The 25,066-nt window shown below is 53.4% G+C and overlaps 3 protein-coding genes across 7 annotated transcripts in view; 1 reads left to right on the plus strand and 2 right to left on the minus strand.

The window, feature by feature from the left end:
• Positions 1–13,925, plus strand: part of LOC132233207 (NADPH--cytochrome P450 reductase) — a 65,618-nt gene extending 51,693 nt beyond the window's left edge. For both annotated transcript variants that reach the window (XM_059693503.1, XM_059693502.1), the window contains exons 4-16: positions 4,628–4,756; positions 6,528–6,677; positions 7,260–7,384; positions 7,767–7,856; positions 8,613–8,711; positions 9,762–9,878; positions 9,987–10,105; positions 11,923–12,104; positions 12,220–12,369; positions 12,694–12,964; positions 13,057–13,202; positions 13,282–13,367; positions 13,461–13,925. In XM_059693503.1, the coding sequence (XP_059549486.1) occupies positions 4,628–4,756; positions 6,528–6,677; positions 7,260–7,384; positions 7,767–7,856; positions 8,613–8,711; positions 9,762–9,878; positions 9,987–10,105; positions 11,923–12,104; positions 12,220–12,369; positions 12,694–12,964; positions 13,057–13,202; positions 13,282–13,367; positions 13,461–13,605 (1,809 nt within the window). In that variant the 3' untranslated portion in view covers positions 13,606–13,925. The remainder of the gene's footprint in view (positions 1–4,627; positions 4,757–6,527; positions 6,678–7,259; positions 7,385–7,766; positions 7,857–8,612; positions 8,712–9,761; positions 9,879–9,986; positions 10,106–11,922; positions 12,105–12,219; positions 12,370–12,693; positions 12,965–13,056; positions 13,203–13,281; positions 13,368–13,460) is intronic.
• Positions 13,926–14,069: 144 nt separating this feature from the next.
• On the minus strand, positions 14,070–20,195 carry TMEM120A (transmembrane protein 120A). 2 transcript variants are annotated; one of them, XM_059693504.1, is made up of 12 exons: positions 20,021–20,195; positions 18,291–18,409; positions 17,960–18,127; positions 15,949–16,008; positions 15,623–15,718; positions 15,461–15,550; positions 15,178–15,243; positions 15,004–15,065; positions 14,809–14,901; positions 14,640–14,704; positions 14,475–14,543; positions 14,070–14,398 (listed from the first exon to the last, which is right to left on the minus strand). In XM_059693504.1, the coding sequence occupies exons 1-12, from the start codon at positions 20,099–20,101 to the stop codon at positions 14,285–14,287; spliced, it is 1,083 nt and encodes a 360-aa protein (XP_059549487.1). In that variant the 5' UTR covers positions 20,102–20,195; the 3' UTR covers positions 14,070–14,284. The 2 variants fall into 2 exon arrangements, with proteins under 2 accessions (XP_059549487.1, XP_059549488.1); XM_059693505.1 differs by having other exon boundaries at positions 17,960–18,076; positions 20,021–20,193.
• Positions 20,196–21,424: 1,229 nt separating this feature from the next.
• The window catches only part of STYXL1 (serine/threonine/tyrosine interacting like 1), a 55,445-nt gene continuing 51,803 nt past the window's right edge, over positions 21,425–25,066 (minus strand). For 2 of the 3 annotated variants that reach the window (XM_059693509.1, XM_059693510.1), the window contains exon 7: positions 21,425–21,744. In XM_059693509.1, coding sequence (XP_059549492.1) covers positions 21,613–21,744 — 132 coding nt within the window. In that variant the 3' untranslated portion in view covers positions 21,425–21,612. The remainder of the gene's footprint in view (positions 21,745–25,066) is intronic. The other variant, XM_059693508.1, reaches the window with a different exon arrangement.

The following is a 25,066-nucleotide window of genomic DNA, read 5'->3' on the forward strand; positions in this document are numbered from 1 at the left end:
TCTTTGTCTTTTGCTCTTGGCATTTTAATTATGATGTGTCTTGGTGTGGTCCTCTTTGGATTCCTTTTGTTCGGGGTTCTCTGCTCTTCCTGGACTTGTAAGTCTCTTTCACCAGGTAGGGGAAGTTTTCTGTCATTATTTCTTCAAATAGGTTTTCAATATCTTGCTCTCTCTCTTCTTCTGGCACCCCTATAATTCGGATGTTGGTATGCTTGAAGTTGTCCCAGAGGCTCCTTACACTATCTTCATATTTTTGGATTCTTTTTTTTGTTTGTTTTTCCAGTTGGGTGATTTTTGCTTCTTCGTATTTCAAATCTTTGACTTGATTCTTGCGATCCTCTAGTCTGCTGTTGGATCTCTGTTTAATATTCTTTATTTCAGTCAGTGTATGCTTAATTTCTAGTTGGTCCTTTTTCATATCCTCGAGGGTCTCACTAGATTTATGGAGGGTCTCACTAAATTTATCGGCGGTTTCTAGAAAATTCTTGAAAAACCTTATAACCATGGTTTTGAACTCTATATCTAGTAGTTTGCTTTCCTCCACTTCTGTTTCTTTGTCTCCGCATTTTGGCTGCTTCCCTGTGTTGATAGAGTGGCTTTCTGTGCTAAGTGTCCGATAGGGCCCAGTGGCTCAGCCTCCCCAATTACCTGAGGTGGATACTCTTGGTGCACCCCTTTATGGGCTTTGTGCACAGTCTTCTTGTAGTTAAACCTTGATTGTTGTAGGTATCACTGGGAGGAATTGATCTCCAGGCCAATTGGCTGTGAGAATCAGCTGTGTCTACAGTGGGAGAACTTCTGTGCTGAAGACACCCTTCTGGGGCAAGACTTGCTTCAGTGGGGCTTTGGTGCTCACTGAGTCTGCCCCCTGAGTGTGTCCCTTATGGATCTGAGGAGTTGTAATCTGGATGGTCCCACTCTGACCACTGGGTACACTGGCTCTTGGATCTCTAAGGAGGTGCTAATTTAGCCTCTGCCTGAGGCTACCCAGCAGGAGCTACGGAGAGATCTGCAGATTCCTCTTCTTTGTTTGGGGTTTGGAGGTGCCCAGATGAGGCCCAGCTGTGAAGCAATGCAAGCTGCTGTGGGGCCTTGGGCCTTCTTTTGGAAGTTCTGGGTCTCTCTGACCCAGCTACAGTTTGTTAGGTAATTTTCAGATTGCAAAGGGCCAAGCCTTTCATATGCAAAAGCCTCTATGCACAGCTTGGGTGGGGCGGGGTCTCAGGGAATCAACAGGGCGGAGCAAACAGCTATGGCTGCTCCTCAGTCGTACCCTAAGAGGCCCCGCGTCTCAGTGTTCCGGTAATCACTGCAAGCACCTCTGAGAGAAAGCCGCCCTCGAGTTCCACCCAATGCCAGACAGTCCAGTTTCTCCCGGTATGAGTCTGGAGTTCAGAGCAGTCGGGAGCTTGTGTCTCCCTCCTGATTGAAAAAGACAACCGCTTCCTCAGTTGCCAGCCCTTTCCACGTGCACCTCCGTACCTCTGCACTTTACTTCCGCACCTCCTCTGAGTCTCAGTGTGCTTTTCTCTTTCCTTCTAGTTATAGAATTTCCACTCAGCCAGCCTTCCTGTGGATCTGGATGATGTCCATTTTGTCTTTTAGTTGTATTTTTGAAGTGGCTGTGCGAGGCAGCAATTTCAGGTGTTTACCTATGCCGCCATCTTGGTTCTCCCTCACACCTTCCTCATTCTTTATTGTAGCTGCATGATTCCATTATGTGACCATACTCTTATTTCTTTAAACAATACCCTGTTGATGGACACTTGGAATATTTCTAATCTTAAGGTCTTACAAACAATGCTGCTGTGACTATGTAGATCAATTTGCATATTTGCAAATGCAATAAAATCCCAGAAGTGGAATTATTGAATCAAAGGTATATTCATTTGTAATTGTGATGGAAGCTGCCAAATCGCCCCACATTAAGGTCACACTAGGGCACTCTCATTAGCAATGTGTGAGAAAACCTGTTCCTCACAGCTTTGCCATCAGAGTTTGTTATCAAAGTTTAGGGTTTTGCCAGTTCTCTAGGTTTAAAACAACCTAGAGAACTGTGTAGTTCTAACTTACATTTTTCTTATGAATGAGGTTAAGCAGATTTTCATGTTACAGTGGCATTCATTTTTTTCTGTTTTTATAGATTATCTGTTCAAATATTTTGCCCATTTTTCTGGTGAGATTGATCTTTTTTGAGGAACTGCTTAAAATTCTTATGGAGATTTACCCCTTGTCTGTGAAATGAGTAAAAATGTTTTTCCCAATTAAGTTTGCTTTGACTTGATTTATTGTGTGTGTGTGTGTGTGTGTGTGTGTGTGTGTGTGTGTGTAAAAGTTACATAGTCCACTTTATTCTTATTTCTATGACTTATGGACTTTGAGTCATCATTTGAAAGGCCTTCCTCACTCTAAAGAGATAAAGGAAATCTTTCATGTTTTCTTCTAGTACTTTTATGATTTCATTTTTCATATTTAAAATTCAGTCCACTGGGACTTTATCCTGGCACAAGATGTAAAGTATGGATCCAATACTACTGTTTTTCTTCTAATATATTTTTAAATTGATTTGAGAGAGAGAGGAAGGGAGAGGGAAAGGAAAAGAAAGGGAGAGCGAGAGAGAGAGAAACATCAATGTGTGAAAGAGAAACTTGATCAGTTGCCTCCTGCACACACCCTGGCAGAGATCGAACCTGCAACCCGGGCATATGCCCTGATGGGGAATCAAACCAGTAACCTTTCCATGCATAGGATGACACTCAACCAACTGAGCCACACCAGCTACGGCTACTGGGTTTTTTTACACAGTCGAAATTCCTTGTAATAGAGTCTGTCATTTCTCCATTGGTTTTATTATTCTCATGGGTTTTGGGGTCTGTTTCTTTATTTTCCTATTCTTATACTTTGATCTAGCTGTCTGAGTATGTACACTATCAGACCATTTTAATTATTGAAGTTTTATACTTGTTTTAATATTTGGTAGTGCCAGGCACTTCTCCGTCCCTTCCCATCACTTCCATTTTTCAGTTTTCCTGGCTCTTATTTCAGATGTATTTATTTCTTTTGGGTAACAGTTTTATTGCGATATAATTCACATTCCATATAGTTCACCCATTTAAAGTATTTTAGTGTATTTTTAGTATATTCACAGAGTTGTGCAAACCATCACCACATTCAATTTTAGAACATTTTCATTGTCCCCCCAAAAAACCCATACCTGCCTAGCCAGTGTGGCTCAGTGGTTGAGCGTCAACCTATGAACCAGGAGGTCACAGTTCTATTCCTATGCTCAGGTTGTGGGCTTGATCCCCAATGTGGGGCGTACAGGAGACAGCCAATCAATGATTCTCTCTCATCATTGATGTTTCTATCTCTCCCTCTCCCTTCCTCTCTGAAATCAATAAAAATATTAAAAAATAAAATTACATGCACTCAAAGGTTGAGACTTAATACAATTAGTAATTCTGTTTCATTAAAGTCATTCTTAAGTGAAACTAACATTTCTTTTCTGCAATTGCGGGAGAGTGCAGAGTGCAATGACTGCTAGGTCCCTTTGCTGCCACTGTCTGGAATCTTACAAGGTTTACTCCTAGGTACTTTATATGTTTTGATGCCATCATAAATATTTAGCTACTATTTTGTATCCGGTTTGGTTCCCTTAACTTAATATCAGAAGCATTTTCTCCTTTATTCAGGAGTTTTTGTAGTGATTATTTTAAAATACCTTTTTAAATGATTTGTAGAAAATTCAGGAAATGTAAAAGGGATGAGAACACTTTAAACCAATTGTAACCCATATTTTTATTTTGTCATTTGTACCTGTATCAGTTGGGGGTCGGTGCAAAAGCCAGAGACCACTGTGGGGCTTGGGCTCTGGAGACCACTGCAGAGAAACCTCATGTCTCCATAGGGGACCAGAAGGGGCCTGTGCCTCACTTCCACCTTCCAGATCTCAAGGAGCCATCCAGTTGGCTGCGCCTAATGTGCCGCATCCCTGGCTGCAGGAAATCTGGGGATAGAGCTGGGGCTTTTTCAGTAGCTGCTGTAGAAGGCACAGCAGGAGGGTGGGATGAGTGTGTGACCCAGTCCATATGGTACTTTTCCCTATTGTCTACATTTTCCTAAGTATGTTATTTTTATATTCATCGAGAAAACCCCCTCTTATCCCCCATTTAGAGACTCTTGGTATATTTCTTACCAGTTTTTTTCTTTTGTGTATGTATGTATATAAACAAAACATATACGTATATACACACATACACATATATATGGGTGTGGATATATAACAAAATTGGATTATACTATACATAGTCTAGTCATCCTTTTTTATTAAACAGCATGTTGTGTTTTTCTGCATGTCATTTAAAAATCTGTTCAAAGTGTGCTCTTGAGTAGCTGTGTGAGGTTACCGTGATGACTGGCATCATCTGGGTGGCCTTTGCCCTCATCCACCTGGGAGCTGTGGCCGTGAGATCCTAGCCCCAGAATGACTTAGAAAGGACTAGAAGCAGCAAGGAAGGAGGGTGTCCTTGAGGTGCCCCACCTACCTGGCCTGCCCCACCTACCTGGCGTCTGGTGAAGCCTTTGCTGCTTGACCCTTCACTGACCCTGAGTATCTGGCCTTCCCCAGGGCAGGAACGTCATCGTGTTCTATGGCTCCCAGACGGGGACTGCCGAGGAGTTTGCCAACCGCTTGTCCAAGGACGCCCACCGCTACGGCATGCGGGGCATGTCAGCAGACCCCGAGGAGTATGACTTGGTGAGCTCTCACCACGCCGTGGCCCTTCCTCCCAGCTCTGCCAGCAGCATTGATTTCAGGACAGCATCTCTGGGTCATGGAGGTGCTTAAAGGGTTGAGTTGGCCAAAGGGACAGACAGGAATGGAGGTCTCCTATCATTTGTACTGACAGCCGGTGGCCCTAGTTTTAAGGACATTAAGAACACCTGAGGAGGGTAGGGGTGGTATAAGAGAGGACAGGGGGGATAAATGGTGATGGAAGGAGACTTGTGAACACAAAATACAATGTACAGATGCTGAAAGCCCATTTAAAAATGAAAGCCAGTCAGGAGAGGAATTTTCCATCTGAACACCCCACCCTCCCCCCCAAAACTGCAGTGGCAAGGGAGCCGATTGAGGGGGAATCTGGGCTCTAATCCCCTGGGCGAGCCGCTGCCCCTGTGGGCCTCCCTGGCCTCATCCACAGATGAGGAATGTTAGACAGCGTCTCTGGGAACCTTTCTGCTGGGCTTTGAAATGAGGCCATAAACTCCTGTGTTTGGGCCAGAGCAGGAGCAGGGACAAGGGCCCGAGGGAAGAGTGCAGCTTGGAGAGGGACCAGGAGAACCTGAAAACGGGGAAGGCCCTGTTTGGAGCTGCCGGGTTCCCCCCCATCCCCCTTCCTCCTGTCACTCCTTTGGGACCACAGTACTGTCTGCAGAACTCAGCCCTGACTTGGGCCTCAGCTGCCCAGCCTGTCTCCAGCCTGTCTCTGAGGGATGTGGGGGAGGCTTGCCTTGCTCTTCTCCTGGAGTGGCTCCTTTGTCCTTGTCCTGCCCCTCGCATGGGTGTAGCTCTTCAAAGTGCAAGAAACGTCCAGCCGCCCGCTTGCCTGTTTCTGGGTCAGGAGAGCTAATGACAGCCAAGCCACCTGCCCCAGGTGGAAGCAGTGGACAGGGGAGGGGAAGCCAAGCCTTAGGTACCCAGGAGGGAAGCAGGCTGGCAGTGAGCCGCTGGTCCTGAGGAGAATCCTCCAGGAGTTGCCTTCTGGCTTCTCCCCTGGTGGGGTCATTGCTATTCATTGCCCGGCTGCTCCTGCAGCTCCAACAGCACAACAAATGTTCTTTCTCTCAGAACCACTCTCTCCTGAGTGCCAGCTGCTTCCTGCTCCTGCCACTCCATCTCCCAAACCAAACCGCCCTCCACCCTCGCCATGCTGCCTTCGGTCTTGGGGATAGGCATCTATCTTTCTATCTCTAGACCTGGGTTTGGAGTCAGAGAACAGTTGGCTAGGAATTAGTGAGAGCCTACCAGTGATGGCGAACCTATGACACGCGTGTCAGAGGTGACACGCAAACTCATTGTTTTGGTTGATTTTTCTTTGTTAAATGGCATTAAATATATAAAATAAATATCAAAAATATAAGTCTTTGTTTTACTATGGTTGCAAATATTAAAAAATTTCTATATGTGACACGGCACCAGAGTTAAGTTAGGGTTTTTCAAAATGCTGACACGCCGAGCTCAAAAGGTTCGCCATCACTGGCCTAGGCCCTGCCATGCTCCAGGGACTTTGAGGGACAGTGAGGTTCACTGTGATGGCCCAGGGCTGATACACAGGGAACCACCTTCTGAGTGCCAGCCGGTGCCTGGAATCCAGCCTGTTTGTGCCTGTCAGCACCCTTTCCTCTGTAAGTGTACTCCCTCCACTCGACCCCTGGACTCGCTTGTCTGCATCCCATCAGGTACAGACCTGACCTCAGGCAGGCTGAGTCATGGTCGCTGGGCCTGGGCCCTGCCCTTGTCTCTCCAGGCCGACCTGGGCAGCCTGCCAGAAATAGAGAACTCCCTGGCAGTGTTCTGTATGGCCACCTATGGCGAGGGTGACCCCACTGACAATGCTCAGGACTTCTATGACTGGCTCCAGGAGACAGATGTGGACCTCTCTGGAGTCAAGTATGCGGTAAGTCACCCCATCTTTCTTCCAGTGGCTCCCTGGGGCTCCCAGGTGGCAGCTTGTGGTACCGCCCCCGACCTTTGGACCCTTACGTCTAAGAGGTCTCACCTTATTCTGATCATGGAGGGCAGGCCAAGGTGTCAGGACAGGGCGGGGGAGGCTGGCAGGTAGCTTTGTGCAGGGAGCCTCAGGGAAGGCTGCTGATGGGGCAATGGAACAACCCCCTCTTCCACCCTGGACTCCAGCACAGGGAGCCTCTGCTCCCATGTCCCCAGCCCTACTTTGCTCCAGGAGGCATTTGTTGCTGGAGACTAAAGACAAGAAAGGTGTGGCGGGATGACCAGATTTGGCTGGACAAGGAGAGCCTGGGTGTGGGGGGAAGGGGGAATTGCCCCTGCTGGCCACCCAGGGTTGAGGCTTAGAGGCTGACTGTGGAGGGGACCCTGGACTGCAGGTCACCAAAACAAAGCCACTTCCAGGGCCAAAGGTGGCCCACCTCACAGTGCTGCCTAGCAGCTTGGCCAGCGCTCTAGGGAAACCACCCCTGACTGCTGGCTGGGCCTCAGACCCGCCCCTCTGTCCACACAGGTGTTTGGCCTTGGGAACAAGACCTATGAGCACTTCAATGCCATGGGCAAGTATGTGGATAAGCGGCTAGAGCAGCTTGGTGCCCAGCGGATCTTTGAGCTGGGGATGGGCGACGATGACGGGAAGTGAGTGCCCCAGACCCCTCCCCAGAGCCTCCCACCCAGATGTCAGGAACCCTCAGGGTTAGGGATGGCTGTGGCCCATGAGGGGAGTGCAAAACCATGGTGTCTGCTGGAACTCCGTGACACACAAGGGATGGGAGTCACCCACCCCCAGCCCCACACGACAGGCTTTCTTTGCTTTTCCTCATCCTCCTGGTTGCCCAGCTCAGATAGAAGCCACCCACGGTTAGGACAGGCACTGTGGACACTTCCTGATGCCATGGGTTATATCACTGGGTGGGCCAGCATGAAATGAGCTTTTCGGGGTGCTGGGGAGTCCAGACTGTTGGGGAAACCAGCCCATTGCCACAATTGGGTGGCCTGGCTCATTACCTCCTCTCCCCAGCCTGGAGGAGGATTTCATCACATGGCGAGAGCAGTTTTGGCCAGCTGTGTGTGAGCACTTTGGGGTGGAAGCCACTGGAGAGGAATCCAGGTGAGTGTGTGCCTGTAGATTGGGCTGGGGATGAGGGTGAGGGTGGGGGTGAGGCTGGGGGTGAGAGTAAGGGTGAGGGTGATGCTGGGGGTGAGGTTGAGAGTGAGGGTGATGCTGGGGGTGAGGTTGAGAGTGAGGGTGAGGCTGGGGGTGAGGGTGGGGGTGAGGCTGGGGGTGAGGGTGAGGCTGGGGGTGAGGGTGAGGGTGGGGGTGAGGCTGGGGCTGAGGCTGGGAATGAGAGTGAGGGTTGGGGTGAGGCTGGGGGTGAGGGTGGGGGTGAGGGTAAGGCTGGGGGTGAGGGTGAGGCTGGGGGTGAGGCTGGGAATGAGAGTGAGGGTGGGGGTGAGGCTGGGGGTGAGGGTGAGGCTGGGGATGAGGGTGAGTGCGAGTGCCTCCTGAGGGTGGCAGACCTGGCCTGGTTGGTGGTGGTGGGTCTCGAGAATGAAAGGCTGGTGAAAGCTCAGTCAGTTACAGGAGGGTGCAAAGTCCCCAGCTAAGGTGCTGGGCTTTGCCTGAGTGATGGGCCTGCCTTACCTTCTCACAGAACCCTAGGGAGCTGCTGAACCCCAGGCTTCACCAGCCCTTCCCCAGCTCTATGCTGGCTCCCTCCCGCCTCGTGTGTCCAATCTGGGCCCTCATGTACCATCTCCTGACAGTGTCACTCCCTGACGCAGCCTCCCTCCTATCTTGCGACTGATCCCTGAGCCTCCTACCGGCCACCAGCTCCCAGCCTCACACTTGGTCTTCCCTTTTCAGCATTCGCCAGTATGAGCTTGTGGTTCACACAGACATAGACATGGCCAAGGTGTACGTGGGTGAGATGGGACGTCTGAAGAGCTACGAGAACCAGAAACCGTGAGTGGAGAGCATGGTTCGGGCCAGGCCCTGTGGCTCTTGGCACACCCATCTCAGGCGCCTGGGGACAGAAAACAACTGGTATTTTGTGTATCCCTGCGGACCCCATCCTGTGGAGTGTCCTTATCTCCACCCTTCTCCAGAAGTGGGCATGAGTGAGGATCTCTACACAAAGGAGAGCATGAGGCCCAGAGCAGAGAGATGGGAGGCTGCTCCATGTTGGGGGCCCTCAGGACCTCTCCCCACCTAGGGGTCCCTCGGTCCAGGGCACAGTCTCTGAGAGACTGGCATTTGCTCAGTTTGTATGTTATTTGCTGACATTTCGCTCTGTAAATATATTGGGGTGGGAGGTGCATACCAGTTCCTGAACCAGGAAATAAGTTCTAGGTTGAACTTTGGCAAAAGGGAACACTTCTTAAATTCTTACTCAACTTTTTGTCCAGAAACATAATGTTCCTCACTTGGGCCCTTTATTTGCCTTCCACCTGGGTGCTGCCCAGATTCCTGCTGGAGCTGCCCAGGAAAGTCCTCCTTGTACCACCAGGATTTAAGACCAGCAGCTCTGCTTTAGTCAGCCCTGCTGGAGTCCCACTATAACAGGAAATCCTAACAGTGCAGTGACTTTACAGAATGAAAGTTCACCTCCTGTTCCTGTTGTAGTCCCAGGCACGTTGGGTGAAGCACTCTGCTCCACACAGTCACCCAGGGACCCAAGCATCTTCTGCCTTGGGGAGCTACCTTCATGGGCCTAGTCCTCCTTTGCACTAAACTCACAAATGGGTTCAGAGTGTGGAGGGTCTCTCAGCCTCAGTTTCCACATCTGTAAATGGAGACATGATAACGTAGCTCTGCCTACTTTGTGGAGTTTCAAGAGCACTGCTTGGGATCGGGCTGGGAGAACCCTTTACATACTTGGAGAGGTTTCCCCGTGGCCCTTGGTGCCAGCTCTGAGGTTCTCTGTGTCCTGTGAAACCAGAAGGGTCCCTTTGGGGCAGGGAGATTCAGATTGAAGACTTGGCCAATCACTGAGCTGCTCTCCTTCCCACCCAGCCCCTTTGATGCCAAGAATCCATTCTTGGCTGTCGTCACCACCAACCGGAAGCTGAACCAGGGAACTGAGCGACACCTCATGCACCTGGAATTAGACATCTCAGATTCCAAAATCAGGTACCAGCTACTGCCACTCCCTCTCTCACACCTTCACTCGGGGCCTCCTGATTTGGGTACAGAGGCCTTCCACCCTCCTCCTGAGCCTTACATCTATCTCCCCCCCAGGTATGAATCGGGTGACCATGTAGCTATTTACCCAGCCAATGACTCTGCCCTGGTCAACCAGATTGGCGAGATCCTGGGTGCTGACCTGGATGTTGTCATGTCCCTGAACAATCTTGATGGTGAGTTCTAGAATCAAGGCCACTTCCCCTTGCCTGCCTGGGCCTGAGGTGGCTGATAGGAATAAGTCCTTTGGCAAGGCCTGTAGGTTGAGCTGCTTAGATCTGAAGCCCTGGTACCCACAGTTATCAGTCCTGTAACAAACTTGGGGGGCAGGGAGCAAAAGTAGCTGTGGTGTCTAGTCCTCTACCTTGGGGTTCCCTCCATCCCCTCACTGGCATAGCCCTATGAGGGAGTGGGGGAGGGAGCGGTGCCTAAAGAGGGGACTACTGGCAAGGGCCCTGGCCCCTAGGCCTGGCTCCACCATTACTGGCTACTGAGGACCTAGGGCTGTCCTCTCCCTGTTCCAGAGCCTGCATCTCCTCACCTATAAGCTTGGGGATCAGAGTCAGCAATGCTAACAGCCCCCCAGGTCCGTGCAGGGTGCTCAGAGTGCAAGAGGCACTAAATATGGTATAGGATTTTCCCAAGGCTTCAAAGGACTGACTCTGGCCTCTTGCTCTGACCCCTTGGTACCCCCACTGACCATCCACCTGGGGCCCAGCTCTACCTGGTGCTGCCCCACTCACTCTCGTCCTCGGTCATCCTAGCCTGGCTGCTCCTCCTCACCAGCTTGAGTCAGCCTTTGAAAGGAACAGCAGGAAAGGGGGCTGACTGATATTATAATTAGTCATGCCAGCTGTGGAGGCACAGTGGACACACTGTCTCTCTCGTTCTGTCGAGTATGTCATGTCCCTGTACCATCTGAGGTGGCACCTTGCTGGGGAAGGTGTGGTGTGCTCACTTTCCCCCCAGGACAATCTGAACCCCTGCAGGGGACCCTTCACTGCTGAGAACTGCCCAGAAAGAGGTGCAGAGGCTCAGAACTCCCCACGGCAGAAGTGTAGCTTTAGGAAAGGTGCACTCACAGCATTTCCTGCAGTGTGAAGCTTGAGCCCTGTTTCTGGGCTCAGTACAGAGGACTCTGTGGTGCTGGGAACACCCAGCCTTTTTATCTGGGTGCTAGATACACAAGGATGTTGTGAAAATTCATTATGCTCTACACATATAACTTGTATGCTTCATGTAGGTTATACTGCAGTAAGAAGTTCAAACCCTTTCAAAAACTAGACCCAAATCCTAAAATGCTGAGCCCTTCCTGGGCCAAGGCCCTCAGTGTCCTCGGCAGAGGCTCATCTGCACAGGCTTTATATAAACAGCCCCCACAGTCATGCCTCTAAGAGGGGGAGATGCTTTTTGGCAGCTCCCAGGCTGGCCCTGCTGTAGTCTGGAGGGAGGAGGTCAGTGTCAGTAAAGCTGGCCTGGTGCCTGGTGGCAGAGAAGGCTGCAGCAAGGGCTGGCAGTGGGGCCTGCACCAGTGCCTGCAACTGGAGCGTACGGATGCTGCACCAAGAGCTCAGCTGTGTGCCCTGTGTAGACCTCCAGGTGTATCCAAGCATAAAAACTGACCTGGAGGGGCCCTGCATCACAGCTGGAAGCCTCGGTGTTGGCATCTCACAGTCATGAGCCTGGGGCCCCCACAGTAGACTGGGCTCAGCCCGCAGGCAGGCAGACACACCGGGGAGCCCTGCCTCTGCAGCCCTCTCTCTGAGCCACTTAGGAACTGACTCTCCTGGAGTGGAAAGGTCCCGCCTGAGGAGGACGACATGTCTGGCCTGAAGCTTGAGGCTGGCTGAAAGCCTGAGGCTCAGCCCCAGGGCCCGCAAAAAGCTGGCCCTGCTTCCAGTGCCAGCTGGGCCGCCTGCTTCCTACAGGCTTCTCCCACCCCAACCCCATGGCATCCCCTTCACACCAAATCCTGCCTTCTCTGTCCCTGCAGAGGAATCCAACAAGAAGCATCCATTCCCCTGCCCCACCTCCTACCGCACAGCCCTCACCTACTACCTGGACATCACCAACCCGCCACGCACCAACGTGCTCTACGAGCTGGCCCAGTACGCCTCCGAGCCCTCGGAGCAGGAACACCTGCGCAAGATGGCCTCTTCCTCGGGCGAGGGCAAGGTAAGTCTGCTGCTTTCACCCCCAGCACCCAAACCTGCAGCTCTGTCAATTTAGCCCTGTCCCCTGGAACCACTGTGTCCCCTCACCGTGGCTCACCCCAAGTTGTCTTCCCCAGGAGCTGTACCTGAGCTGGGTGGTGGAGGCTCGGAGGCACATCCTGGCCATCCTGCAGGACTACCCATCCCTGCGGCCCCCCATCGACCACCTGTGTGAGCTGCTGCCTCGGCTGCAGGCCCGCTACTACTCCATCGCTTCTTCCTCCAAGGTGGGGAAAGGCTGGCAACTCACAGAAAGCATAGCATTGGCTCTGAGGGACATGGGAGCCCCGAGTGCGGCCCCAGCTCTGACCCAAGCTCCTGGGACAGTTCACTCTGTTCACTGGGCAGTAATCCCAGTAGCTGGCTGTAAGATTGCACACTGCTTCCAGCCCTGGTGGCAAGAGCCAGTCAGGAAAGCCACTGGAAAGGGGCTTTGGGGGGTTGGGCACCATGAAGGGTATGGAGAAGCCCTAAGGCAGCTCGGGTGACAGGGCTGGTGGCAGAATGGGGCCTCGGGCACCACTGTTGAACTCACTCCTGCCCTCCGCCAGGTCCATGCCAACTCTGTGCACATCTGTGCTGTGGTTGTGGAATATGAAACCAAGTCTGGCCGAATCAACAAGGGTGTGGCCACCAGCTGGCTTCGGGCCAAGGAGCCCGCAGGGGAGAACGGCTGCAGGGCCCTGGTGCCCATGTTTGTGCGCAAGTCCCAGTTCCGCCTGCCCTTCAAGGCCACCACACCTGTCATCATGGTGGGCCCTGGCACTGGGGTTGCCCCCTTCATAGGCTTCATTCAGGAGCGGGCCTGGCTGCGGCAGCAGGGTGAGTGTGGGCCCAAGTGGATGTGAGGGGAGTGGGGGAAGGGGCAGAGATGGGACAGATTCCATGCCCACCCTGGGCACTCGCCCCTCCAGGTAAGGAGGTGGGTGAGACGCTGCTCTACTATGGCTGCCGCCGCTCTGACGAGGACTACCTGTACCGTGAAGAGCTGGCCCAGTTCCACAAGGAGGGCTCCCTCACCCAGCTCAATGTGGCATTCTCCCGGGAACAGCCCCAGAAGGTGAGGAAGGGGCCGACCGCTCTGGCGGGTGGAGGGCTGCGAGACTGGCCTCCTCACGGGCACCACCCTCTGTCCTCAGGTCTACGTCCAGCACTTGCTGAAGAGAGACAAGGAGCACCTGTGGAAGCTGATCCACGAGGGGGGCGCCCACATCTATGTCTGTGGGTGAGTGAGGGTAGAGGAGTGGGAAGATTGAGGCTCCGTCTGCCCATGGGGACACTCCTTGCCCAGCCCCCAATGCCACCTTCCTCCCCACAGGGATGCTCGGAACATGGCGAGGGATGTACAGAACACCTTCTACGACATCGTGTCTGAGCTGGGGTCCATGGAACACACCCAGGCCGTGGACTACATCAAGAAACTGATGACCAAGGGCCGATACTCCCTGGATGTGTGGAGCTAAGAGCCCGCTCTGCCCTCACGTCCTATAGACTTGGCTTCCCCATATAATCACTTTCCTCCCCTTCTGCAGCTTCCTGGATGGGTTCTGCGGGGCCTTGTCCCAGGATGCAGCCTCAGTGACAAAGACTGAGGCCTCCTGCCTAAGGGCACCTGGCCAAGGGTGACCAGGTCCTCACTTTGTGAACACCTCAGGCCTCCAGTGGCTGTACAGAAGGGGCTCTTCTCTCAGCTGAGCAGGGGTGTGGCCCCTCCACGTGATTTTCAATGAATGTAAATAATTTTAAATAACCTCTGGCCCTTGGAATAAAGTTGTTTTCTGTATTTGCCTGATGTTCCTCAAACAGATCTGGGGCCTTCACCTAGGTCTGCTTAGTTGAGACACCAGAGAGACCAACTCAGGAGCCCCAAGAACCCGTGCTGTGGCAGCACAGAGAACCACCAGGAGACCACACACCTCGCGCCACCTCTGTGCCTCTCTTCCTTTATTAAGGCCACTGGCCCCCAGCTCGCCACAGGCTGGGACACAGGTCCAGGTCTTCTCCAGCATAGCCTTTGGGGCCCACAGAGCCCACAAGACCCAGAGAGAGCAGACAGACCTTCTGGACGAGGGAGTCCCACCTCCTAAAACAATACATGGGGTACAGAAGCCCCTTCCAGGCCAGTGGGCAGACGACCCAGCCTCAATCTTTCTTGCTCCTGTGCCGCTGACTGTGGAATTTCTGGTGCACAACCCGCAGGGTGGTGAAGAAATTGCCGAGGAAGAGGAGGAGGAAGGGGAGGCCGCACATAAGCACCTGGGGGAGGAATCAGGATTAGGACAGGGGCCGAACCACGGTCCTCCCAGCGTGCTTTCCAGGGTCCCTGGCTCACCTGCCACTCCTTGCACTCAGGATCCCGGGCCAAGCTGAACAATGTCAGCGCGTTAAAAAGCTGCCAGAACTGGGAAGGAGGGGGATGTCACATAGAACACAGTCCCTGCTCGAGCCAGAGCAGGGGCTGGACAGCCAGATGGAAGGGGACACAGATACAACTTACATGTCCAAAGAACAGAAAGGGCAGCAGGAAGGTGAGGCCCCGCCACATCCAGGACTGGAAGCCCTCTGTGAGGGAGAAGGGGCAGGGCATAGAATAACCAGTCACAGAGACAGACACTATCACTCAGCTTCCTGGTCATGGTCCAATGGAGGGGCCACGCCCGACTCACCCACAGTGAGATCCATGGTGTGCCTCTCTCCCAGGGCCCGAAGGCGGTACAGACAGCCGCTCTGATAGTAATACTGCAGGAACTGCACGAAGCCTGGGGGGTGGAGGACATCAGGACTGGGCTGGAGCCCCAAGTCCTTTCCCCACCCTTCTCTCTGGGCAAGTCCTGAGCTGAGCAAGGCCCTGAGACACTCACTCTGGTACATGGAGAAGGACAGGAATTGATTCCGGAACTTCTGGTACATGAGGCCGTCGGGCCTAAGGCAGAAAGCAGAGGGAGGGGTGTGAGCTTGGGGATGCCGAGTCTTCCTGTCCTGGCTCCCCCTCTCCCCCACTGCCAAGGCCCTGGGAGCCAAGCTGGGCCACTCACCATGTCAGCATGACTCCCGACAGGAACGTGGACACATAATGATGGAAAACCCACCAGCCTTTGATCCTAGATCAGGAAGCTGCTGTCACTTCTGTAACCCTTAGCCCCCAGGATTGGTGCTCAGGGACAGGGAGCTGTCTGAGGTGGGAAGAAACCAACACCCCAGCCCAGTTCCTGCTTCTCAGAGGGCCGTGGCACCACCACTCCACTTTCTAGGGTAGCTCCAGTACCCCCTCCCTCACTCCCCCCCCCCCCCAGGAGCTGAGGTCAGGCCCTTGCCCACCTGGAACCATTGTTGATAAGGATGCTCTCTCGAATGGTCAGTGTGCAGTAATACCAGACCAGCAGGAAGTTGAAGGCAGCGTCTGTCACCCTACAGAGGGAACACAGGGTTGGTGCTGGAGCCAGAGGAAACAAGGTCTGGCCCGAGCTGTAGGACACCCACCTGGAGTTGAGGAGGAAGCGACAGGTGAAGGAGATGAGGATGAGGATGATGGTGAGGTAGAGCTTGAACTTCTCGTACTCATCTTTGTAGGCAAACCTGGGGTGGGCACACACACACATGGGACAGGCTGGGATGCTGGTGGGACCCACCCTCACCTCTGCCTGAGAAGGGGGGCACCTGCTCCAGACACAGCTGCATGCATGGCATGGGCCAGCATGAGGGAGTAGCCCCTGAACCCCAAGGCTTAGCCAGGGCAGTTGGAGCAGTGGCAAGGCCCCAGAAGGGAGGAGAGCTGGGCTGAGAACCAGCCTACAATAACCAATTACTTAGCCTGCTTGCTCAGGAGTGTCACGTTGACGTTGCCCAGAACCAGGCTCAGGTACAACCTAGGGAAGGAGGAGATGGGGTGAGAAGAGGCCCCAAATGAAAGCAGCCAAAAGCCGAGCCCTGGAGTGTGCCAGACCAGTATCTGGATCACCACCCCCACCCAGCCTTCCCATGGCCTTGGCTTAGGGCTCTGACCTTGGGATGCTGCAGACCAGGAAACACTGATGCGCAGCCTTTGTTCCTACCTACTCCTAAATCCTGCTTCAAGGTAAATAACTTTCCCTCCCTCCGTTTTCATCGTCACCCACGCTCTCCCAGTGCCCCCCACCGTGGGTCCTCAAGAGCAGCCTGGCTCTTCCACCCCATGAAAGCCTTGCCCACATCTCAGATCACTCCTGTGCGTCTGGGCAGTGGACTCAATGCCTGGGTGCATGATCACCATCTATCACCTACCCTACAGTCCCTGCTACTTTTGAGAACCTGCAGCCCCAAGTCCACTGCAGCAGCCCACACTCACAACCTCTCCAGGACCCCCTCCCAACCAAGAATGGCCTCCTCGGCAAGGCTGGTTACATTCTGACCAGTGTGCCCAGCCGCGCAGCCCGTTTCACCACATGGACCCTCCCCACACGGAGGCTCCCAGGCACTGTTGACCTTGTTCCTCTTTCCTGAGCCAGCTAAGTCCCCAAGCCCTCCTTCACATGTCAACCACTTTCTTGCCAACTTGTAACTCCCAGTTCCTGGCACTACCATCACACCCATCAGCTAAGCTTGTCTTGTCCTTCTCTGCCAGAGAAACCTCAAGAGGTGACCAGAGAGTCTCAGTCATGCACTAAGCAACTACACCCACACATGGGCTCTTATTCAAGCCAAATGGATGGGTTCGGAGTGGTTAAAGGACTTGCCCAAGGCTGTGAAGAAATTAAGGGGCATAGTGGACACTTAGACAAGGCTGCCTCCCAGGACCACCACTGGCTCCCTATCCCATCCTTTCGCCTTCCTGGCATCCGACACCTCTCCTGCCTGCACTGTCACGCTTATCTCTGCACCCCCTCTCATTCCCAAACCACAGGAGCCTATGTCCAACCCTCTCCATCTTCCCAAGAGTTTTCCTCCATCACTTGGTGTTCCCTTTCTGGGTCTCTCCCTCTGCTGGCCCACCTTTCAGCAGGTAGATACACTCATTTGTCCTATTGTTCAAGGTTACACATAGGCTCAAGCAAAAGCCGCACCCCAGCCCCAACCCTCACACTAAGTTCTAGGTACTAGTTCCTCTTTCCATTCACAGCCAAGCTTCTGAAGTGTAACCTAAACTTGGCTGTCTCCTCAGCTCTTCTGTCATTCCCAATATCAACTTCCACCCACACCGTCCCGTGAAGTGGTTCTCTCCAAGGTCACCATGACTTCCAGGAACTATTTCCCCTTCATTACTACATTTGACCCCTGAGGCCAACTGATCTGAGGCTAATACTCCTTCTTACCTTGCCCTCTGGGACATGCTCTCTCCCAGCTGTCTGGCTACCTGCCATCTCTGCTGGACTTTTTTTTTGCTCAGCCTAGGGTTCTGCACTGTACCTACTCATCCTCCTCAGTTGTGGAAGTTCATACTTACTTGACCTGTCACTCTCCCCTGCTTGCTGGGCCCAAAGTGGGCTCTGCAGCCTGGCTCCCCTGCGGTCTCATCACTACCTCTCACCTCCCACTGCTATTACTGCTTTTCTGAGTTGGCCAGGTTCAACTCCACTCAGGCCTCAGCTACTCCAGGAGGCTCTCTCTGACCTCCTGGGCTGGATTAGGGGCCTCCCTTATCCCCTGTTCACTGTAGGTCAACCTCAAAGCACCCAATCACAGTGAGCTGTCTGTCTCTCAGCTGTCTCCCCTGAGACAGACTGCTCAGCCCAGAGTGGGCCCAGGGAACATCTGCTGACTCAATGATCAAGCAGAGGAAGAGTGCACTCAGGCCTGTCTCCCAGGAGTGGCTGTGAGCTGAATTTGGGGGCAGGGTCTCACCCATTCTTCTTGGGCAAATAGGCTTCCATATCGAAGAAGAGGCCTTGGCGCTCCTTGATCTGGTTCTCTAGCTCCTTCGAAGCCTCCTGGACCCCCGCTGGAAGGGAGGGTTTGCATCTGCAGGTGGGACCACAGAAGCCAGTCAGAGCAGGAGTATCACACTGACACCTGTGGGGCAGGAGGGCTACCATGGCTCAGAGAGGGAGGGGAGGAGCTGTGCCAAAGACACTCCCAGAGTCAGCACCAGCCCTCCACCCCACCAGGTGAGACACCCACACACAGACCAAGACTGAGGGGCCATGAGGGGCCCTCGGGGGTGGGGGGTCCTAACTTCTTTAGAATGAGGGCCAGCTCATGGAGCTTCTTCTTCTGCCGGGTGATGGAGCTGGTACAACTGTTCTGCAGTTTGATCAGCTCTTCCAGCTTCAGACGGTACTGCCTGTGGGTCTCCTGAGGACCAGGATGAGAGAAGGGTCAGGCTGGCTGGAGGGCCATTGAGCCAGAGCCTGCTGGGCAGGGACTTGGGCGCAGACTCCTCCAGGGCTCCTTGGGAGGGTCTCAGCAGATGAGGCAGCCAGCTGTGCCAGCCCAGGGACCTCCCCAAAGTTGCTCTCTCTCTCCAAGGCAGGCAAGGAGACAGGGTTCTTTCTGCAAGCCCAGAAGCATCCATGGCACCCGGCTTCCAGAAACTGGCTAGTTCCCTGAAGGTTTTTTTAGTCTAAACTCATCTACTAGTTGTTTCCACCCCTCTCTGTCCCGCCCTGAGTCTGGATTCTAAGCCCACAGGTCCACCTTCTGGACCAAACAGGCTACCTGAAGCCACCCCTGGCCTTGGCCGATGCTCCTGCCTATCCAGCCACATGTGCAGAGGGAGCTGGGATTGTCCAAGATGGCCTCTGCTCTGGCACTCCCTTCATCTTCCTCCCAGGTTAAAGGTCATCGGGCTTCAGTCCTTGGTCTTCCTGCGATAAGACCAGTCCCATACACCTCCCCAGCACCTTTGGCCCAAAGCCTCCCAGAGCACTTTGCCCTGGTGGGTGAGTCTAGAGAAGCAGCAGCCTGGAGGTTGGGCAAGGGGCAATGTGAGGAAGGTCAGGCCGGGGCTGAGGCCAGGCCAGTGGTGATCAGGCTGGGAGACGAGGTCGGCTCCACGTCGGACTCTCGGAAGAAGCACTAATGGCAGCAGGTATGGCTGGCCAGGGGGCAGCTGGGCTTCACGGTGGGCAGGGACTGGAATCAGCCCAGCAGAGGTAAAGTCCTCATCAAAAACACAGCTTTCCTGAGCTCTGCCCTGAATGAGTATTGTTCCTCCTGCCACCGCGCCCCTCTGAACCCAACAGGTTCCCCCTCTGCCCACACCCAGCCCCGCCTCTCCCACTTCCTCCCTGGACTCCCCGCCGAACAGCAGAGCGGCCAATACGAGCCGGGCCGGCCAGTTCCTCCGGTGGCTCCCGCTGGTCTCGGAGACCCCGATCCCGGCCAGGCCCCCAGACGCCTGCGGGTCTGGTCCACCCGCTTCCCCCCGACTCCGCGGCAGCCCCATCCTGGCCGGGACCCCATCCAGGCCGGGACGTCACCTACACACCACCGCCCCGGCCCAGCCCGCCGGCCTCCCGGGCTGCACCCCAGGTGCACTCGGGCCAGATGTGCTGCCCCAGGGGCGGGACGGCACTACTCGCGGCCCCGGGCGGGCGGCGCCCGCCGCTTGTTCGCTGAGTGACTGACCCAACACTGGGCCCGGCCGGCTCTCACTCAAGCGGCCATTCTTCAGTAAGAAAGCGAGGCTGGGGTCGCGGCCTCTTTCCGAGGCTCTCGCGGGAGGCCCTGGGTCCGCCGGGCGCAGTGGGGTCCGCAGTTGCCTCCGTCGGACACTGACATGAGGCCGAGAGGAGAGTCCAGGCGCGACCCCGGGACCCCGGGCCTCGCCGCCCTCGGGAACGACGCCAGGGTCCCCAACTCCTGACCCCTGTTCCCCGCGGCCAGACACACAGCGGCCCGGCCGATGACTCCGAGCCAGAGAGGCATGGCTCGGGGCCAATGGACGCCCGCATCGGCGCTCACCTGGATGCTCTGGAAGTCCTGCTGCAGCTCCTCCCAGTCCCGCAGGCAGTCGCCCAGCGGGCCCGGGGGCGTGGGAGGCATGGCTGCCAGGCTCCGCGCCAGCCGAGCGGAGGCTAGAGGACGCCGCTGCCACCCGGGCGGGCCGAGGTGCCTCAGCGTCCACTGCCCCCGCCCCCGTCCGCTTCCGGGCTCGCGCCGCGGCTCCCACCAATGGGAACAGGGCCTGGGGCCGCGAACGCGCTGGCCCCGCCCCTCCCTGAGCCAATCCAGGTCCGGGGCGGGGCCTGGGCGGGGCCAAGTGCACTCCGAGCCGTTTGCCCAGCGACTCCGGGCCGGGACGCGGTCCGGGGCGGCGGCGGTCCCTCGCTGGGCTCCCCTAGTTGTGCCAACCGCGTCGTGCAGCCAGCACTGCCCCGGCCCGTCATGCTGGACGTAATCTAAAGCCCACAGCGGTGCCACCTGCTTCAAACACTTTCGTTCTTGGGAAGTTGCGCCTCGGCGAGGAGGGAGTTCTGAACCTCTTCCCTCGCTTGGATTTTTGCAGCGGCCTCCTGTCTCCCTGCCTCCAGGCTCGCCGCTACTGTCCCTGCACACAGCTACCAGTCTGCCCTTCCGAAAACACAAGGCGAATCCCCACCATGTCCCTGCAAAAACTTCCCAAAGGCTCTGCCCTGCCTACCACCAGGACCCTAACGTCGGAGGCGGCGCTGCGGCCATCCCAGGATGGGTGCCAGCCGAGATCCTGACTGAAGCCGGCCGGCGGAAAAGCCCTTACCCCCTGAGGGCTTAGGCTTGCTGGCGTAGGCGGGACCTCCAACCTTCTGCAGAGGTGAGATGGCATTCACCTCTATGTCCCCAGCCCTGCCCAGGTGGCAGGGAATATTTGCTGAATGAGCAATTGATGGACATCCTAAATTCCTCATCCGTCCCCTTGTCTGTGCCCTGTCCTTGTTCTGTGGGTGCTACCCATTCTGAAGAAAACTCCTTTTATGACCTGAGGAATGGATAGAAGAAGCCTGTGTGTGGAAGATGGGAGGGCTAGCAATCTCTTCTTGGTGAACACAGGTAGGCAGAAATGAGTGGGAGGAAGGCAAGGGAATTTGTACAAGTGATGGAGTGGTGGGGCACGCTGGGACTGGAGATGAGACAAAAGTGTACCCTTATGCCAGGAGCCTCTCAGTTGCGGAGCTTGGGCTTGCATCCCTAGGACTGGGGAATGTGCCCATGGGTGGGTATTGTGATACCCCTATGATCCACCACTGGCAGAGGGAACCCCTAGAGCTCCCCCCAGGTAGCCTTCAAAGGGTCCAAGTCATGGGGGGGACATGGGGCTGCTCTGGCAGGCAGCCTCAGGAGGGCAGTGGGGGTGGTCCAGGATGACGGGGCGACATCAGGGTGCTCGCTGAGTTTGAGCAGAGTGTCTGCTATGTGGCATGAACAAGGAGCTTGGGAAGAACCAATGCAGGAGGCTGACAAGAGGCTCCAGGTAGCAAAGGCCTTTTTCCACACCAACCTGGTTACACATCCCGGCCCACTACCCACAAGAAGCTCCCGAGCAAAGTTCTTCAGGACCCATAGCTGGACCACAGAGATCAGCCGAGCGGAACCGAGATATCTGTGATAAAGCCTCCGAGAACAATCGTCTCCCATTGTGACAGCTGAGCCACTAAGGCCCGATTTGGACACACGTTGTTTTTGCACTTCTTGACGTGTTCCCAGGACTTCTGTGAACATAAGGAGAGAAAGACTTCAGAATTGGACCTGGGCGCTTCCCACTTAGATCACAGCCAGCTCAGGAGGGACAGGAGGCATTTACCCATGGGCCAGCAACATGGCTTAAGGGCTGGACACAAATAGCAAGGGTTAATACATTAGGACAAAGAAGTCAGAACTGGCAAGCCCCTCTGCATCTCTGCTTCTGAATATAGAGACAGGAATCATTCTTATTTCAGAGGCTCCTGTGAAGGTTGAGGCAACATACATAAAACCTCCTGTGAACAAGAGAGCATCATGCCCATGCCTGGCACACGGTGCAGCCTCAACAGAGGTTTGTGGGGGTTTTTTGTGTTTTTTTTGTTGTTGTTGTTGTTTTAATATATTTTATTGATTTTTTACAGAGAGGAAGGGAGAGAGATAGAGAGTTAGAAACATCGATCAGCTGCCTCCTGCACACCTCCTACTGGGGATGTGCCCGCAACCCAGGTACATGCCCTTGACCGGAATCGAACCTGGGACCTTTCAGTCCGCAGGCCGACGCTCTACCCACTGAGCCAAACCGGTTTCGGCAAGGTTTGTGTTTTAAGTGGATAAATTAAGGGAAAGGGGAAGAGAACTATGGCTAATTCTCTGAAGAAGGAAAATCAAAGCTGCCGTCTTTGTCCACTAAAATGTAGGAATGATTATTACTGGAAGTCGTGACAAGCTGGTATGATCTGGATTGAGAACAGAGGAAGAAGAAAAAGACAAAAGTGGTGCCTCAACAAACTAAGAATAAAAAGAAACTATCCTAACATAAGAAAGGTCATATATGAAAAGCCCCCAGATAACATCATAGTCAATGATGAAAGACTGACTGCTTTTCCTTTCTTTGATCAGGACAAAACAAGGATGCCTGCTTTCACCACTTCTATTCAACATTGTACTAGAAGTCCTAGCCAGAGCAATTAGGAGAAACAAGAACAAGAAGAAAGAAATAAAAGGCATCCAAATTGGAAAGGAAGAAGTAAAATAATCTCTTTTTGCAGCTGACATGTTCTTATGTGTAAAATACCTTAAAGGTAACACACACACACCAAAAAAACTTGTTAGAATAAATGAATTTAGCATATTTACAGGATATAAAATCAACACTCAAAATCAGTTGTGGGACATCTGTAATACTGTCAAGAACAACAACAAAAAGTTGCATTTCTACACATAATAATGAACATTCCAAAAGGGAAATTAAGAAAATAATCTTCTATATATATATGAAAAGCCAGCGACCAGAACACAGTAACCACCAGAACGACCGGTCACTATGACACCCACTGCGGCCAGCGAATGGGCTGATGGGGGTGGGGGAGGGCCAGCTGGCTAACCTCCCATGGCCCCTGCCCCCTGCCAGCCCTGCCCCTGATCGGCCTCTCCCACCCTGATCGAGGGCAGGGCGGCTGGCCAACTCCCCCCCCTCCCCCCTCCCCCGCCCGCAGCCCTTCCCCCTACCTGGCCCCACCCCCGATGGGCCCCACCCCCCCATTGGCCCATGGACCCTCCCCCCAGCCATCTCTGCCCCCAATCGGCTCCCCCACTCTGATTGGGGCAAGGCCGGCTAGTCAACCACCCATGGCCCCTCCCAGAGGCTGCTGGTCCCCATTCAGCCCCCCCACCCCAATTGGCCAGTGGCCCCTCCCCCCAGCCAGCTCCACCCCGATCACCACGCCCCCACACCAATCGGGGGTGGGGCTGGCCGGCCAACCTTCCATGGCCCCTTCCCCAAATGCTGACCCCTGATTGGCCCCACCACCCTATTTGGGGGTGGAGCCAGCTGGCCCGCCACCCACAGCCCATCCCCACAGCCGGTCCCTCCCCCAATCGGCCCTCCCACCCCAATTGTGGGCGGGGCCTGCTGGCCAATTGCCTGTGGCCCCTCCCCCAAGCCAGCCTGCCCGATCAGGCCTGATCAGCATAGGCCGCTGGCCAACCTCTCACTGTCTCCTCCTCCCGACAGGCTCACCCCAATTCGCCCCAATTGGGGCTGGGCTAGCCGGACCCCACCCATGCACAAATTCGTGCACTGGGCCTCTACTTTTATCTATCACAGCATCAAAAATAATACTTAGGAATAAACATAAGCAAGGAGATGAAAGATTTGTACCCCCAAAACTATAAAATGTTGATGAAAGAAATTAAGAGACATAAATAAATGAAAAGATATCCCATTTACATGGATTGGAAGATTTAATATTGATAAGATGCCAATACTACCTGAAGTGATCTACACATTTAATGCAAACTCTATCAAAAACCCAACAGCATTTTTTGCAGAAATAGAAAAATACATCCTATAAATCATATGGAATCTCAACGGATCACTGAATAGCCAAAACAATCAAGTAAAAAAAACAAAGTTGGAGGCCACACACTTCCTGATTTCAAACCTTCAAAGTTATTACAATACTATAATAATCAAAACTGTGTAGTCCTGGCATAAAGACACTTAAGACCAATGGAGTGAAATAGCCCAGAAATAAACCCTCAGATTTATGGTCAAGTGATTTCACCAAGGTGCCAAAACCATTTAATGGAGAAAGGGCAGCCTTTTTAACAAATGGTGTTGGGAATACTGGATATACACATGCAAAAGCATGAAGCTGGACCCTATCTTACACCATGTACAAAAAATGAACTCAAAATAATCGAAGATCTAAAATGTAAGAGCTAAAACTATAAAACCCTTAGAAGAAAACATATGGGAAAAGTTTTATGACACCAGATTTGGCAATTATTTCTTGAATATGACACTAAAAACACAGGTGATAATTAGATAAATTGGACTACATCAAAATTAAAAACTTGTGCATCAAAAGAAACAATCAACAGAGTAAAAAGGCAAGCCACAGAATGAAAGAAAACATTTGCAAGTCATACACCTGCTTTATATCCAGATATATATCCAAATGTTAATATGAAGAATATAAGAAACTCCTAAAACTCAACAACAAAAAACAATCCATTTAAAAATTAACAAAGTGCCTTGCCTGGTGTGGCTCAGTTGGTTGAGCATCCTCCCTTGCACCAGGAGGTTGCTGCTTTGATTCCAGGTCAGCACACATGCCCGGGTTGTAGGCTCAACCCTCCATGGGGGGTGTGCAGCAGGCAGCCATCAAAGTTGCATGTGTTGTGCTCTCACATTGAGGTTTCTCTCTCCCTCTCCCTTACTTTCTCTCTAAAAAACAACAACAACAAACTATTCTTTTTTAAAAGATGGACTTAAATATACATTTACTTAAATATACATTTCTCCAAAGAAATATACAAATGGTCAGTAAACATAAGAAAATATGA

Source organism: Myotis daubentonii, chromosome 4 (genome assembly GCF_963259705.1).
Source record: "Myotis daubentonii chromosome 4, mMyoDau2.1, whole genome shotgun sequence".
NCBI classification, from domain to species: Eukaryota; Metazoa; Chordata; class Mammalia; order Chiroptera; family Vespertilionidae; genus Myotis; species Myotis daubentonii.